General features: G+C 40.9%; 1 protein-coding gene across 1 annotated transcript; it reads right to left on the reverse strand.

The window, feature by feature from the left end:
- Positions 1–2,228: 2,228 nt before the first annotated feature.
- On the reverse strand, positions 2,229–15,253 carry LIN7C (lin-7 homolog C, crumbs cell polarity complex component). The gene is made up of 5 exons (XM_005492321.4): positions 15,098–15,253; positions 10,260–10,378; positions 8,693–8,764; positions 8,132–8,341; positions 2,229–5,692 (listed from the first exon to the last, which is right to left on the reverse strand). The coding sequence occupies exons 1-5, from the start codon at positions 15,132–15,134 to the stop codon at positions 5,537–5,539; spliced, it is 594 nt and encodes a 197-aa protein (XP_005492378.1). The 5' UTR covers positions 15,135–15,253; the 3' UTR covers positions 2,229–5,536.
- Between the last annotated feature and the right edge of the window lie 2,832 nt (positions 15,254–18,085).

The raw sequence follows: 18,085 nt of genomic DNA on the forward strand, positions 1-18,085 counted from the left end.
AGAAAGCTTGGCTGCCAGTAGAAATGAGATGTTGTACCACAGCTAAAAGAGAATGACTGCAGGCAGCTCATTCCAACCTTCTGTCAATTGGATAGAGCAAAGCCAAAAGAGAGGACAGCTCAAAAATTTATGTGGAGGGTTGTTATTTTTATTATTTTGTTCTTTTTTTGTTGTTGGAGTTTTGTAAACCTAGATGTGCCAAGCCTTCTGCTGTCTAGAGTTCATTCTGGAGTTTCTCATGTGTTCCCCTTGAAAAAAGAGGGACACAGTAATAGCATCATAACACATTAATTTTGTCTTGTCACTCTAACCCATCAGCTGAAATTAGGTAGCTATACAGGAATTAAAAAGCAACTTAGGACAAAACTACTGGAAATTAAATTCAGGGTTTAGTCCAATATTCATGTCAGTCTATATTCTAGCTACAAAGTTTTTGTAATAAAAGAACGGGCTTTAATCTCACCCAGTGCCACCCCCTGCCGCAGGCAGGGACAGGGACGCCTGCCACCACTGCCCTGGTGGCACTTCTCTTACCTGAGGGGCAGAGGCACCTGCACAGCTGCACTGGGGATGGGATTTTTTTGAGTGGGAAAGAAATTGTCAGCATGCATCTGTGCAGACTTATTTTAAACCTTTGGCTACAAATAAAATGCCCAATTTACTCACCCTTGCCCCCAAAAACACCAACGAACTGCACAATTAAAGCCAACAAAGGTGAGGAGTACAGAACTTGTTTTACTTTTCATTATTTTATCACTTGATACCTGATGTGTCTCTAAAGCAATAGGAAACAGTAATGCATCAAAGCCTCAAATTATTTCTAACCTAATTTTAAAGGGCAGCTTTATAGGTTTTTTAAATGATTAGAACTAGCAATCTATTTTATCCTAAGGCCCACTGCTGAGTCTCAGACTCACAGCACACATCACACAGAACACCATCACACACAACTTGTCACCAAGCTCCAACCCACACACAGTAACACCACACCAATTCAGGAGGCTGCAGGAGTAACACCTGAGTAAGACTTACTCTGCAGAGTAAGACCTCACCTCTTCAGAGGTCTGCAAGGGTCAGTCCATGCAGAGCGACACCTCACCTCTTCAGGAGGCTGCAAGCTCTGCCCTTCCTGAGCCTCAGCCCAGCCTTTTATGCCCTCCTGTTGATGCCCTGCCCCTGTGTGCCCTCTGCTCCCTGTGTGATTGCTCAGCACCCCTGGGCACTCCCTGGCTCCTCATCAATAGCATTCACCTGTCCTGCACAGCTGCAGCCAGTCAGGGATGAGGCTGGGCCCCACTCCCAACCACCACAAACTCTGTGCCTGCAAGACTCTCCAGACTTTGAACAATTCCTCTGTAAAAGTGAATGCTGCAGCCCAGATTTACCTCTGAAACCAGCTTCTCACCAGGATTTTAGAAGACAATCACAGAAACTCCAACTGCACCATATCCACCATTTCCCTGGAATTCCAGTGTTTACCTACCACCTTTTCCTTGTACCAACTCAATTCCAGCTTTGCTTTTTGACTTACTTCACCGTCATAAGTCAGGGCACTGTGACTATTCAGTTTCTAAATAAAACTGAAAATGTGTTATTTCCTATCATCTACATCAAATGTTTACATAACATTTCTCCATGTACTTTCAGTCCAGCCTACATAAATTTGAAAAGAAAAAATCAACAAAACCCAAACTTATTTTACAATCAAAACTGAAGCATTTTCTCTGTTAATCTCAGTTCCTAACCCTTGAAATATTTTACTAACAACCTTACAAACTTTGAAGGACTTACAGAAATTAAGTTTTACAGAAATTACAGTCCTTTGAAGAACTTACAGAAATTCAATATCTCTTTAAAGATACTTGATTCAAACAATTAAAATATCTGCCTCAGAATGAGATACTTGATTCAACAACTAAAAGGTAATATCTGACTCAATAACATGCATCTTTGAGTTTATGTAGCTGACTTCTCAAAAATGCAAAAGGTTCTACTACAGATGCTTTATAGCACTCTTTCCCCAGCAAATCACCAAACAGTGGTTAGAAAAGGTACAATTCAAAAGCCACCAGGAGACAAAAGAAGCAGAGATTTAAACTTTCTCTTTGGATACCCACACACCCCCAGGTGTTTATGTTATGCCCTAGAGACTATAAACAGCCAATTGAAGCAGTCTGGAACCTGGACTTGAAATGGAAAATCAGAACAAAAACACACAAACACGATGGTGTGAGACTGAATTTTTATTTTTCTGTTGATAAACGCAAAGATCCTTCACAGCAGCAACAGATGCAGAAGTCACTTGCAGAAATGACAGCTCTTGTTAATATGTTGGTATACCCATGTGTGAGAAGTGTGTAGGGACTGCAGATTATCACAGTACAGGCACTGCTCAGTAGTAACAGAGATCAAGTTTCTTGGAGTATTTTAATCAACCCTTTCCTTATTAATAAAGGGTTCTTGTAGCATCAAAGATGATTATTAATTAGCTGGTTATTTTTTTTGTTACTGTAATTTAAAAACATTTTATCAAACTCTACACGTACTATTTATATGCCCAGGTACACCTCTCCACATTTTGTAGTGGTTGCCAAACCAGAACCAAATGCTACAATTCAGAATGAAAATGCTACTGCATTTAGCAGCTCTAGCTGCAGTGAAGTAAATATTTCATCAGAGTAACGAAACACACCCTGTTCAGTAATACAAGGGACATGGTTTGTAAAATGAACATTCCTATCTTGTATCCATACCTTTCTGTAATATATATATTTATATATGGCTCTAAAACATATCTCTACTAATTAACAATTAAATTAAAACACATCCACAATTGGTCTAACTAGTGATTTTGGTCTCAATACTTTAGACATTAGTTGTTCCATAAAAATATACAATTCAACAACATGGTTGTATCAGCAACATGAGGCCTTTTGAAAGAGGCCTATGACATAAAACCAACCATGCAATTCAGTGCTCAATGTCATCTAACTGATAAATATTTATACTGCATTTTCAAATTACCAGTATCTCCCAAAGGTCTCTTTGCAGGCTTACCATGCTTACAGACATGCAGAAAGCAATCACATTTCTCACTTGCCCATAGCAACCACATTTTTTGTTCAAATAGATCAACTGACAAAGCACAAGCTTCAAGCTGTCATTTTTAGATTACTAACCTTTTCCTTTCTTTCACATATTGCTTCATGTGAAATAAGACTAGGGATTAGCCACACAGCAAGAACTGCACTTCTCAGTTTAAGCCTCTAAAAATCAAATTACTAACAGTCAATTAGGATGTACTCATAGCTGCCATACAAGTGAACTGATACCCAGCAGACAATGAAGTTAACTCTTCAAAAGGTGTAGCTTAAAAACCCAAACCCAGAACCTGAACTACACAAGTACAGCATCAAACCTGGCAGGTGCCTAAAAGTGGATCTCCGTAAGAAATTGTCCAAATGATACACAAAACCCATGGCCCCATCCAGAATCCATGAGCTAAGACAGGAGATGTCCACAGATGGAGATGTCCTTGTTCAGCAGTTGTGATGCAGTACTTGTGCAGGACAAACAAGCAGCCCCCAAGTCAGAAGCAGTCAGTACTCAAACCCCAGACAGGCTCACATGTCACAGTAACCTGGCATATAAGATTCAATAACAATCAGTAATTTAGGTACTAATTCCAGAAGCAATACATTCAATATGGAAATAAGACTGCAATAAAAGAGAATAGAAAGACAAGGATGGTATGACAATTAAGATGAGTAATTCTTTTACAGAGCAGAAAGTCAGGGGAATATCTGGACTTCTTTTGCACTGCATTTACATATCTTCTGTTTCTCAATATAAAAATACATCTAGAGAGTCAATCCAGAACTGCAAAACAGCAATCATGTTTTTCCCCATAACTGCTTTAAAATTAGTACAAAATAATGTAAAGTACAGGAATGATTGTTGCAAATTTGTAAATGTTGGCCATTACAACATCATTATATAAGAACACCAACTGTAAATTATTTACAGGAGAGGTAATACAATTTCCAGAGTAGTGAATTATAATTTAGCAGAAGTGTAAAAACAAGGTACTTACCAAAACCATTACAAAATCTGGTATTGTTATCAGCTACACAGTAGATTGTGATTACATTTTGCAGTTGACATACAACATATCCCTAAGAAAAGTGCCAAAATACTGCTACATAATCTTCCTTTTTTAAAAAAAGTCAGTTAGCAAAACCCCCAGCCGATTCTAAGCTAAGCAATGTCAAAAGAAAGCAGGAAAAAAGAATGCTGATTGTACAACTATGTCTTATTAAATGCCTTTGAAAAATCTGTAAATTCACTTTGTCACTTAAAAGTCTGACACAAGACTTAATAAAAAAGCCAAGAGAAATATCACCATATATGCTTCCCCAGGGCATTTCAGGCCATTCTAAACCTACACATAACTCTAACCCATGGGGCACAGGGAGACTGCAGACATTCTGAGACTGCCTGAGCTGCTGAGGGTTGCTGTGCTCAGGGGCCAAGTGTCCTGCCGGGTGCCAGCCAGCAGCAGCGCAGCCAGGGCCCTGCTGGGACTCACATCCTGCAGGTTTTTAACAGCAGCCCAGGGGCTGGCACACATCACCCTCAGCAAACCCTTCAGAGGGACTCAGCAGGCTGGAGAAACGGGCAAACAAGAGTCACAAAGGTCAGCACAGAGAAGTGCAAAGTCCTACACAAGGGGAACAGCCCTGTCCAGCGGCACAGACTGGGGACTGAGCAGCTGCAGACAGCCTTGCAGAGAACAGCAGCGAGCCATGAGCCACCCCAGGCCCCTGCAGCAAAGAAACCCCACAGTGCCCTGCTCTGCACTGAAGGAGCATGCCAGCAGGCTGGGGGAGGGCACTCTCCACTCTGCTCACTCCTCCTGAGACACAGCTCAAGTGCTGGGTCCAGCTTTGGGCTCCCCAGCCCAACACAGAAATGGGCACACGAGAGTCAATCCAGTTAAGGGCCACAAAGGTGGTGAAGTGACTGCAGTATCTTACAGACAAGGAGAACTTGGGAGAGCTGGGATTGTCTCTCTCACCTGGAGAAGAGAGGGCTCAGGTGATCTCACCAGCCCGTGTCAATGCCTGAGAGGAGGAGTGAAGGACGAGCCTAACTCTTCCAGTAAATCTAGGGATGGACAAGAGGAAGGGAGCACAAGTGGAAACAACAGAAGCTCTACTTAAACACAGAAATGGATCTTCATAGTGTAAGGGAGAGCAAAACACCAGAACAGACTGCCCAGACATCTTCTGGAGTCTCCATCCTTAGAGATATTGAATAACTCAGCTTGTCACACTCCTGGGCAACCTGCTCCAGCTGGCCCCCCCTCAGCTGGGCAATGGGGCACGGACTAGATCCAGTCCCTCCAACCTCAGCTGTTCCACAATGCTATGAAAAGGACAGGGTTTTAGGACAGGCATTGGATCAACTGAGTCACAAAGAAACTACAAAATGTAAAAGGAATATATATTTTCTCTTTAAGTTATTGCACACAGTGTTAATTCTGCTGCCTTCGTTTTGCTGATCTCATCTTTTCAAACCTCGACTCCATTTCTTCCAGGACTTTTGGTGTGTATCGCACAACCAACTTCACCTTGCCTTGAGCTGCCTTCAGCAATTCCACTGCCTTCTCATGGTGCTCCCCTTCCACGCTCTGTGAAGCACAAACCAGCTGGTGTTAGTAAAGACACACACTGAAAACTGATTCTTACATTCTTTGCACAATTCTATATAAGTATAAGCCAATATATTTATTTATATGTACTCTATTTTCAAGACTGCATAGGACAATGTAAGACAATTTCAGGAGTTACGTTTGAACAAACCAAGTGAGGGTGTGATAAAAATGCTAATTAGTGTTAGCAAAAGAATAGTGCAAAAATCTTTAATTTATGCTGAACAATTCTGCAATGATAACCTTAGTCGATTATGAAATTACACTCAAAACCCAGAAGCTTCAGGAGAATACTTACATCAAATTTAATATTATTTTTCTTCTTTTGCACGCATTTTAAATTTAGCAGTCACCCTCAACTTGCTTAATAAATTGGCACAGCCAGTTGCAAGGTAACTGCCTTCTTGTGCTACCTGGCATCACAACAAGGCAGAACAGTGCATGCTGGCTGCTTGCAACAGAGCAACTACCATGCAGTGTGTTGCTCCATGTGGCTCTCAGCAAACCCACACCATTCCAGTTCACTTCCTCTCAACTCATCAATAGCCTAACCCAACTCAGAAGACCGCAATAAAAATGCTCTCCTATACCAACTCTCAGAATTCTTAGAATTATATTAGATTATCTATTATCTAGATTCATCTCATTACAATTTTTAAGCAGCCCTTCTCAAAAATGGCATCCAGTACATTCCTACACAGCATATATTTTATCAGCAACACTTCTTCCTCCCCAGCTTATGAAACACAATGCCAGGGCCACTCCAAGCCCACCTCCCACTGGTGTTATTAGAAGGCAGGTGATGTACTTATTGATTGGAGAGTTTCCCTGTTACTATAAAGTTACTTACAGAAAGAGAAACAACAGTTAAAAAACCCAAGATATTTCTCTTCTGCCAGACCACATACATCTGAATGTTTTCATTTTTGTTATTCAAGCAGATGTGTAGGCTGCTCTGTTTAAAACTGGTAATAAAAGGTTTGTAGAGCTCTGTTTAATTCTATGAAAACACCTAAACTCTGGAGTACACTAAAGATCTCCCACCTGAAAAAAATGAACTGTTTTTCAGTCATATTCTCTGCAGTCCTGGCAGCGCTATTTTCTATTATTATTACTAAAGTATAAATTACAATCACAAGATAATGCCTGTCATGCATTATGATGATTCCACCTGTAAATGTCAGATGACAAGGATTTTCTGAATACAGCAGCATTCTTAACAGCATTTATGCACTTGCTGTATTCTTACAAGGCCTATATATATATTTACACATATGCATGCATGCAGAGAGCCACTGTTAGCTGTCCCAGCTGCCTGATGATCAGGCTCAGTTTTGGGTGGGGTGGTGGTTTTGCTGTCCTTAAGAGAGTCTGTGGGTGAGGAAGGCCCCATCTGAGGACAGTTTGGCACCAGTGCCAAGAGGTTCCCCAGTAATGGAAGGCAAAAGCAAGCACAGCTTCATCAGTACAGCTGATTTCTCTGATGCCTCTTGAGGAGGAAGCTGGAGTCCCAGGTAACAATCAGGAGCCAGGTATGTCAGAGATTTGTGCCAGCCAGGAGCTCCTAGAGTACAGCACCCAGGATCTGTACCCAGCCACTATTCCTTTCAAGAGTCAAAAACCCCCAGAATCTAGTTTGACCCTCAGTCTTAAAATAAAACTTGGTTTACAGATGTAATAAGAATATTAATTTTAAGCCTGCATAGAGCCTCTCTGTAAATAAAAGCAAGTGTTTGGGAGATATTCACATGCATGTGACTGAAAGATGTCTCAAGTCAAAACCTTTCCTTTCCAGCTTGTTTCACTTTTTATATTGTTGATTCTTCAGAAGAGAATACTTACTAAAAAAAATAATTCACAACAGCACTTTAGACACACAATTCTCAAAATACAGTAAAAAGCTTACTTCTGAAGGTCAGTAAAGGTAAGTGGAAGTATAAAAAATACCATACAAGGTAACACCACTTTGTAGTCCCATCTCATTACAGCTTCCATCATGCAGTAGCATGAAAAAAATAAGAGTCTGGTTAGCCAAAAGGAACATAGCATAATTTACTACCTACCTTAGAAGGTGCAGAAAACTCCATTAGTAGAAATCTGCATCATGAAACTCCAATTAAAAAGGAAGGCAGTTTGTATTTTACAAAACTCTCTGACTACATTTATACAACCCCTCCGAATCTGAAATACTGATATAGACAGTACAGTTCCTTTTTGAGACAGATTATAAAAGCATAATCCCAAAATTCACAATGCACACAACTCTACAGAAACCTAAGCAAATTTGTTTTGGGAGCACAAAAAGAAAGCGTTTTGCCAAGATCAGGAGAACAAGGAGCTTGAGCCATGTGTTCTCTGTGCCCCCTCAAGTGGAAACAAGCAGCCACTGCTACACAAAGAGAGGAAAGCAGCTCCTACCACTCCGTTGACAGACAGCAGCTGGTCTCCACGTTTCAGGCCTCCATGTCTGTCAGCTATGCCTCCAGGGATAATGCGAGAGATATAAATTGGAGAGTTTTGTTCTTTGCCTCCCATAATGTTGAAGCCAAGGCCTTCTTCTGTTTTGGGTAGTTCAACCACTCTGGGATGGGAATGACCTTCACTAGCAGCAAATGCAGCTACTGTGGCCTGTGAGAAACGAGATTTTCTCATTTACAGGAAACAGAATACAGTTCCTTTAGCTAGGCACAGTGAGCAGGCTGAAAATGTATTTCATCTCAAAGTACTTACATGTTAAGACAAATGAGACAATTAATTCCCTACCTACCAACACTAGCATGAAAAATTCAGAACTCCAAGAATAAAAGTGAAATGAAAGAAATGTAAAAACCACAAGTCTTGTTATACCTTTTAATAACCTGTTCAGCTTATCCATTTTATCAGACATCTAGATAATAGCCTTCTGAATTTTAAATAATCTCCTGCTTCTGAAGTAATGAACTACTGTATTTCTTTTGCAAGTTATGGTTTGGCTTTTACCTTTGCTGTTGCATTAGCTCTGACTTCGGGGCTACTGCTGATATCCACAGTTTCATACACATGTTCATACACCTTTAGAGACAAAAGAGTTTCAGTACGAGTAAAACAGGTATTTTCCTGCTTAGGTAATGTAACAAAATAGCAGGGGCAACTCAGAACTGTGTACATTAAAAGCACACATCCCTAATGTGGATCCCTGACCCACAACAAGAACAGGCCATCCAACACTCACTGAAGAAACAACTCTCTCAGTATTTTTGCTGCTCAGTCTCAGCCTAAGGCTCCCCTCCTTGCACAGGACCCAGACCCCAGCAGGACTCAGGGAATGCTCATGGCTGGGCTGCCACACATCCCTCCAGGTATTTTCTCTTGCTGGATTCAAGCTGGAATTGTTCAACATGGATACACACAAAATCACTTCAGGGCAGTGTCACAGACTTCTTTTATGAAAAATCCTTTCCTTAGGGTTTTTCCTCCTGAGAAGCTGAGAGGCCTCAGGAACAAAATGTAAACAATGGTTATCTGCTGCTGTGGAATGCAACAGGTGCATCTGTGATTGGTCCATGTTGGATGTTTCTAATGAATGGCCAATCACAGTCAGCTGGCTAGGACACACTGTCCAAGACAGAGCCTTTGTTATCATTCTTTCTTATTCTCTTCTTAGCCAGCCTTCTGATGAAATCCTTTCTTCTATTCTTTTGGTATAGTTTTAATGAAATAGATATCATAAAATAACAAATCAGCCTTCTGAAACATGGAGTCAGATCCTCATCTCTTCCCTCAACCTGAGACCCCTGTGAACAGTCACAGGGCAGCTCTTCAAGGCTTTGCTGACAACCCATCCCTCCTGAAAAGCTCCCAAATCTTCCTTCAACTTTAGCAACTAACTGAGCATCTCAGGGAAAAACAAGGACTAAAAACACAAAGACAATAAGGATACTAATGCTAAGGAGGTGCTTCCACTGCAGGCTAACCCACATCTCATCTGCCTGCCAACCATTTGTACTTGCTAAGCAACAAGTACAGTGTCCTCAATGGCATCAAAACATCAAGATGACACCTGTGTCTACAAACACGTTTTTTTTTAAAAATCCTTCCAGCTGTTATCATCAGTATTAATATAAGGAACAGCAATAGCAAGGCACATCCAATCACCTAAAAGTCTCCAAAACAATACTTGGGATGAAGATGAGGTGGCACAAGACTCCACCTAAAGATGGTGTGGATTTGGCTTAAAAATAACATTTGGTACTTTGTCTTACATAGGCAATTGGTACTTTGTCTATTCTTACATACCAACTGGAAAACATCCTGCTAGCTGCCAGTAAGGACAGACTCTCCAAATAACCTTTAAGAAGTAATTTGCTACTAAGCCATTATACACCTATGGTGTCCCAAATTATTTTATTTTGAAATTACTTAAAAATAAGGCTTATTCTGTTAAGCTCTGTAAATTAAATGCTGCTTTATCAAGTTCCAAATCAGCTTACTGCAGTGAACACAAAAAGCAAAATGCAAATCATACTGGTATTTGACTGAAGGTAACTGTTCCATCAAGTTAACTTACCTCTCTTACAGCATTACAGAATTCACTCTGCAGAACCCTTTGCAATGCCTGTAGCTTTTGTGGTGGCACTTCTCCACTTCTCTGTAACTTTTCCAGCAATTCAATTGCTCTGCAGATGTCTATGAAAAAAATAAAGCACTAGTAATGAGGAATGCCTGAGGAATCTCAAGGTATCTTTGTTTTTTTTTAAATTAAGGGAGCAGTCTGTGTGTGCACTTGCATACACTTTATGCTTTAAGTTTTGTTATCCATAAAACCATGTCCTTACAAAAGGCTACAATAAAACACTACTTCAGCCTGTTATAAATCAGCCACAAAAACAACCTGGACAGATCTGGACAACCTGGACAACACTGACGTGCAAATTGCAAAGACAATTCAGTTTGTCCTCAAAGGACTGAAATATTGGTATGTGTATTAAAGTATTGGAAATGTACTCTTCATAATACTTTATGGATGGCATTTTGTTAACACTAGCTTAATATTATCAAATATGCTCATTATGAAATATAATATTTTAATATTCTCAAATATGCTAATGTTCCTTTTATAGTCAAAAATTAGTTCAATAAGGTATACTCAATACTGCCCAAAGAAGAGGGCTGAAAACTATCTGGCCTATTTCTTTCCCCTCAAATGTTTATAAAAGCAGCAGAACTCCTTTTTGTATTCTCAGCTGAGAGACAACATCTCCACAGTCTAGAATCCTGAACCCCAAACCTCTTTCAGTTCCTTGAAATTTGTTCCTAAGAGTTGGCACTGTCCATTTTCTCATAAATGATGCTCTGTGTAATGAACTCCATGAGGGATTTGACTCCAGACCAGAATGACTCAAGACAGGCACCAAATGCAATGTGACATTCTTTTGGCAGCACCAGAAGAGCAGAACATATTCACATCCCTCACTTGTACTTCCAAACTGTTACATGAGTGATTATTCTGAAACACAGAAGTCCTTGAACAGAACTAGAACAGTCTCTTGGAAAAGCAGATTGAAAGGATTATTTTCATTATCACAAAGACAAAAGAGCAGTGATTAATCTACTATATAAAATTATGCACAGATCATTTTAGAACAGGATGAAGTCTGGAACACTTCTAGTCCCAAAGGCATTACTTCCTTTTTCTGTAATTAACCTCTAGGTACTCAATTTTCACGTGAATGCACACCTACCCAGTGCTACCACGGCAGCACAGAGGAGGCGCAACAGCCACGAACCTCTGAAACAGGAGCGTAACAAGAGAGCAGTTCTGAAACAGGATGAGAAGGCAGCAGGGTGCATGCTCTGAAATCAGGACACAGCCCACAGCAGTGCTCTGTCCATGGCAGGAATTACCAGACACACCCAGGTTGTGCAGTAGAGTGAACAAGGCAAACCTGAAGCACACAGCCTGGTCATCCATGCACTGGAAACAAATCCTTCATCGGAAAACACTCAAGCACCACAGCCACAAGACTCAAATTATTTCTGATGATAGTTAACATTCCATATATTTCCATGTGCCATGAGAAGTTGGTGCTTTCTGGCAAGCATTTCCAAGCTTTATAAGCATCAGCTACCTAGAGCAATGCAATATCAAAACCTAAATGAGCTACTAATAATCCCATGTTCTACAGAGAACACATTTTTCACAGTTACTATCTGTATAACTGCAAAATAAAAAAACCCCATATTTAAAGCCTATTTCCCAATATATATTTTGTAATTTATTCAAAACCCAAAACAGTTGGTGATATTAAAGACATTCTAGATTATACAAAATCACCAACATTCTTAGTAACCCCTGTGCTCAGCACCAGCAGTACTGATTAACATAGCACTAATTGATTCATAAAGCAGCCCATTGATCAGCTTCAAGAGCTATGATCAAATGGAAACACCAGCACTTCCACCCTGACAACACTCCATGGGTCAATGACAAATGTCAATTATCTATCAACTACAGCACCACTACCATTTCAGTACCTGCAGATGTTTGCAGACAAATTATTATTACATGCACATAAGGGCTCCAGCCCCCTGTAGCCATTCCTGAGCCCATGGTCTGTGAACCACATTAAGATGTAAGGTGTACAAACTTGCTATCAGTTTGAGTGGCATTCTGCAAGAAACTTTAAATGGTGACAACAATGTACTGGTACAAGGAGTAGCTGGAGAAATGAAGACACCAGAATTCCAAGCCATAATTTATCTTTTTTCCACCTTCATGTTTTGTCATTAAGTTAGATATGCTTCCTACCTGTATCTCTTAACAGACTAAACATTAATGACACAGCACTTTTTACCCTAAGGTAAAATTGGTTTCTTTGGGAATCAGCTCTGACTTTCATTAACTACAGACTAAAACACAGAATCAGCTTTTCTAAAAGTGATTAAAATAGAATGAACTGGATTCCTTTTAGATGAAACTGAAGTAGAGGACACAAATAAAAAAGCATTTTCAGATCAAGGACTAAACTATTGGTATAAAGTAAAAACTCAGAGCATCCTCACACAGCATGAGAGTCAGATCCTCAGTTCTCAATAAACCATCTATGCCACCACAGTTCTTGCTCAGGCAGGTAGAGAACACATCCCATCAGCAGGACACTGCTCCCAGCAGCTGCTCTGCTGTGTGCTATTGACAGGATCCCACTATACCAGTGTGGGAGTGCAACTGAGCACAGCTTTGTTCCACTGAACTGCACTGGGCACCACCAGCCAGAAGCTGAATATCCAATCTATCCCAGCAACACTGCCTTAGGAAAAAGTTTTGCTGAGAATAAGGGGCAAAACACACCTTCCTTCATTTTTCAAGAGAAGCTTGCTGACTACTGTGTTGAGGTAATCTGCTTCCTCCTGAATGACTAGTTGGAATATGATCAGCTGAAAGCTGTGCTCCTCCCAATACAGACACCAGAGCCCAACCAACTGCTCAGCACCAGAGACCAAAGTGAACAGTACACAAGTGGTCCAGTGATGGATTTCAACAAGGATTGACACAGATGTAGCTCCAGAGGTGGATAATTCAAAAAACCCAAACCATAAAACTAACTGTAAAAAAGAACCCATACATAATGGAAAATTTGCTTTTCTTTTCACCTCTTCTTCCTTGTTATACCACACTGCCTGCTCTTCACAAATCATTTTTTGGGATCACTAGATTGAAATCCCGAAAAAAAGAAAACATTTAAACTAAAAGAATGTTGTGGGGGAAAAGCCAGCAAGATGGCATGTGTGACCAAAACACAGAAAGAGAAAAAACACAGCATCCTCACAGATACTCCTGATTATTCACCTGCACTGCTTATGTGCAAGCATTCTAGATGCCTGAGCTGTGTGCAGAGTTAGCACATCACCACTGAACTGTAACAAGGACTGAAATGTTAACTGTGGTTTCATTCCTGCCCTCTGCTGACTTGGGGAGGCGGTGTACAAGAATTTCCAGTGGCCCTCGTGGTAAGCATAAAGCACTGATTTCAAATCAGCTCATTTTTACACTATTCTCTCCTGTCTTCTGCTGTATGCCAACAACATGAGTGACTTTCACTTTCAAGCTAATTATGACTCATCATCAGGTTAAGTGCAGCCGACCCCACACGATTAACAGTTACCTATTTCTGTAAATAAAGCTCTTGCTTTTACAAAGGGCTCCCTTTTTTCTCCTTTCCTTAAAAAGACCAATATGCCTGAAGAGCAAACAGCTCCTCTGCTTCACTGATCCCGAAGCAACTCTGCAGATTTGTTTGTTTTCAGGCACAGAGCACAGTGGCAGGGTAATGAGCTGAAGGATGGGACCTGAGCCTTAAATCTGCAGACCTCCCAAGCACAACTAATCCAGGGCTGCAGCAGCTGCCCTAATTAACAAGCTCTGAGCAGAAAGAGTAGATGAGCTGTGTGAAGCAGAGACCTTACATAACTCACTGTTTACAGGCCAACTCGCACAGTACAAGGGGTTCCTGGGGGGAATGGGAAGCAGGGCTGGCAAAACCAGAAAAACGGAGCTCCTCAGCAGGTAACACAATAGCAGCAAAAAAAGGAAGTGGGTATGTACAGTGTGTTACACACCTACAGAAATACATCTAGAAGCAAGAGCAGAAGTGGCGCTGCTAGTGGGAATGGTAAGGGGAAAAGTCAGCAATCAATCACCTCTACTTCACCTGTTTTCCTTTTCAAAAACATGATCTGTTTTGCTCTTAACTTCAGTTATACAGCACATATATTAACAACACAAATTAAGACTACATGCTAGAAAAAATGGGATGAAAAGAAGTATGAGAGGGTAACAGAACACAATCATGAACAATGTAGCAGGATCCCTGCACGCGTCAGCCGTCCTCTATAAAAGAAGTAAATGATTATTCCTAACACACAGCCAACCGACTGAACTCAGAACTCTAAGACTTCTGCTGTGTTGAGATGAAGTTTTACCGCGAGAGAAGCAGAAACCGAGAGACAGCAGACTGAGTAAGAGCAGGCTGAAGCGTTCACAGCAGCCCAGGCAGAGCACACACAGCTACAGAAGGCCCCAGGGAAGTGCCCCTATGGAAACTCGGCCGCAAACCGAAACGGAGAAAAACCTCCGGGGGCTGCACAAAGCCAAGCCCAACAGGTCGGCCCCACCGAAACGCTCCCAAGAGCCAGGAGCGGCGGCACCCCGCTCAAATCCCATCAGCTGTTCGAACGAGCCGCGGCTGCGCCCGGCGGAAAGCAGTGGAGGGGCTCCTGCGGCCGGCCGGGAGCGCGGCACGGCCACTGCTGCCGCCAGCCCGCGGCCCCGGGCCGGGCCGGGAGCTGCACGGCCGCCTCCCCCCGGCCGAGCGGAGAGGCGCCCGTGCGGGCCGCGGCCGCGCTCACCTCGCTCCAGCCGCACCGGCTCGCCCAGCGCCGCCATCTCCTCCTGCCCGCCCCGACGGAAGTGACGCGGCAACGCCGGAAGGGCGAGGCGGCCCGGCCGAGGGCAGAGCCCCGTGAGGGGCGGGGGAGCCGCCGGGGCCAGCCCGGCCGCGATCGCCGCCGCGGGGCCGTGCGGGCCGGCGGGGCCCGGTAGCTCCAGCGTACCTGGCCATTATTCCTCTGGACCGTGCGATGCCCAAATCCTGATGGGAATTTCCGTGGAAAATGTTCTCTCCGTTTTGTTCCCCATGCTTTAGCGTGACTGAGGACTATTGACACAACACCACACTGCGGGGGCACATCCTTCTGTGCGCCCGGTGTGCCCCTGGAGATGGGATATGTACATATTCTAAATATGTAAATAGTGTTAAATACACGTACGTATGCAGACTCACAGAGAGAGAAATGTTGTCCACCTGGACTTCAGCACGGTTTTTGACACTGTGCAGAAAAACAGTGTCGACAAAGGAGACAGAAGAGTTCTGCAACTTCTCCAAACAGTGGACTCTATAGGCCCACTATACAATAGTGTATTATATAACAAATATTACAAATAATATATTATATTTAAATATATAAGTAATATAATATATAAATACATAAAACATATATTCATTTATATATATTATATAGTTATACATAAATATATACATATATACACATATACAAATATTTATTTTAAATATTATTAACATATATTTAATACATTAAATATAAAAATATATTTAAGATATAAATATATTTAGTATATGTAATATATAAATTTAAATATATTATATATTAATATATAATATATAAAGGTTTTTATTATAATTTTATATTTATATATTAAATATATATAATATATAATATAAATTTATATTTGTAATATATAATCATATAATATATAATTTATATATATTATATGAATTAATATAAATTAATATATTCATATAAATTACTTATATTTAAATAAATAAATAATAAATATGCTTATATAGTTATATAAATAATACAAAATTATATAATATATTGCAAACCATATATATATTACACGTAATAGCCATTTTTGTATTTACAAATATACACACATAGAAATATGGTTCTGCCTGTGTGAAATGTGAGACGTGCTTTATATTTCCTGTTTGGCACCCGTTTCATCTCTTTGTGGGGCTAATGCATTGAATTTACCATCTGCCTTAAATCACTGCAAGTACAAGCATGACATACTGTGTGAGTTTCTTCTGGAAAATAGTAGGGGACTACTTCAGAACATGTATTTATATGCTCCTAATTTATTCTGAGGGTAGAACTCTCCCCATTTGGCTTTGATTTCATCCGCATTTTGTGTGTTTTGCTTTGAAAGAGAATTGTTCTCAACAGGTCTCAAAGTGTCCGCCAGAGTGGCAGTGATGTACTCGCTTCTCTCTGTGATTTATTTCCATGTCAGTTCCTCTCAGGCTGAGGGCTGCTGCATGTGCGTTTCGGTTGGAAGGTCACACAAATGGAATTCTGCAGGTGAACAGAATTAAACCTTCACAGACTCGTTTCCGGCGAGAAGCGTTTTAGCAGCCGGAATTGTGAAATGCTTCTGGAACAAAATCCAGATGTTTCTACCAGTAGTGCAGGAGCCACCATTCTGTTAGAAGTGGTTGAAATCTTAAATAACCTGCCCAGACTTTAGACAGATTAGCCTATGGAGAAAAATGAGTGTTCAGCAATGCTTCATCAATCCTAAGCCTTTCTGAAGGACATATATGAGAGCACATGTTTAAACTTTTAAAGTGCCATTCTTCTGACTTCTGTAAGGACTCAAGATTCAGAGGCTAAAGTGGCTGCTTTAAATTTCCTGTAGACCCAGTGACCTGGACAAGGACATTACAAGCATAAGAAAATCTGAAAAGCAAATTTTAACTAGTGCTGTCACTGTCTACTTGATAGCACTCTCCAGCTTAAACGCCATCACTCCAGCAATTCGCACTGATTTATATCTGCAGGAAAAAAAAAAACCAGAAAAACAAACAAAAAAACCCAAACCAGAACAAAGTTTGGGTTTCTAGGTTGTGATCTGGGAAGAAGAATATTGATAATGTAATAGTTAGCAGGAGACAGGGTTCGAATTCCAGCTGAAGAAGTGGAATGCCAGTGCAGAACAACGGAGGGAAGAAAAGCAGGGCCTCAGAGAAAAAGCCAGGCATACCCACTTCTTTTTCCTTTCTGATGTAACATCCTAGCACTCTGCTGCATTTTTACAGCACTGCCTGATTTTTGCAGCAGTGTCTTAAGTTGCAAAGGTGGGCAGAAGTATTTCAGTGTGGTTTTTATCTTCAAACAAAAAAAATGTACTTAAAGAAATAGCCACTGTGTAAGTCCCAAGTCTGTGCTGATGCACTGGAAGAGAGTGAACTGCTGAGTCTAGAGCATGCTGTGTTTTTCTCAAGAAAAATTAAATCCATAAATGGATGCTGACACATTAAGTGTTAACATGACAAACTCTTTGTGCCATCTTAGTCAGGAAAACCAGATCCCAAACCTGGCACTGCAGCCAGGGCCTGGTGTGTTTAGAAGTGGATACAAAGGAGCAGACTTAGTCAGAAAAATTGATATATATTTGAATTTAAAAAAAAAAAGCTCAGTACTTACTTTCACTAGCATCAAGATGAAACCAGGATTAAAAATTTTAATGACAAACTACAATGAGAGAAAGACTGCAGAATATCTAGGAATTTTGTGGCTAGAAAGCTCTTGAGGAGATGTGATAGAAAGCAGGGAGTCAACCCAAAGATGTCATGTCTGAGCTCAGCTCACTAGTCACAAGGCTACTGTATTTTCTAACATTTTTCTATCACCTATTGGTTTTTACATTTCCCCCTACCCCTTTAAATGCTTGCTTTTGTTTCAGTCCAGATCAAAACCAACTACAACAACCACAGGTTCATGTTTTGATTGTAACAGCAAAACCAGTAATTT

Source organism: Zonotrichia albicollis, chromosome 6 (genome assembly GCF_047830755.1).
Source record: "Zonotrichia albicollis isolate bZonAlb1 chromosome 6, bZonAlb1.hap1, whole genome shotgun sequence".
In the NCBI taxonomy this organism is placed as follows: Eukaryota; Metazoa; Chordata; class Aves; order Passeriformes; family Passerellidae; genus Zonotrichia; species Zonotrichia albicollis.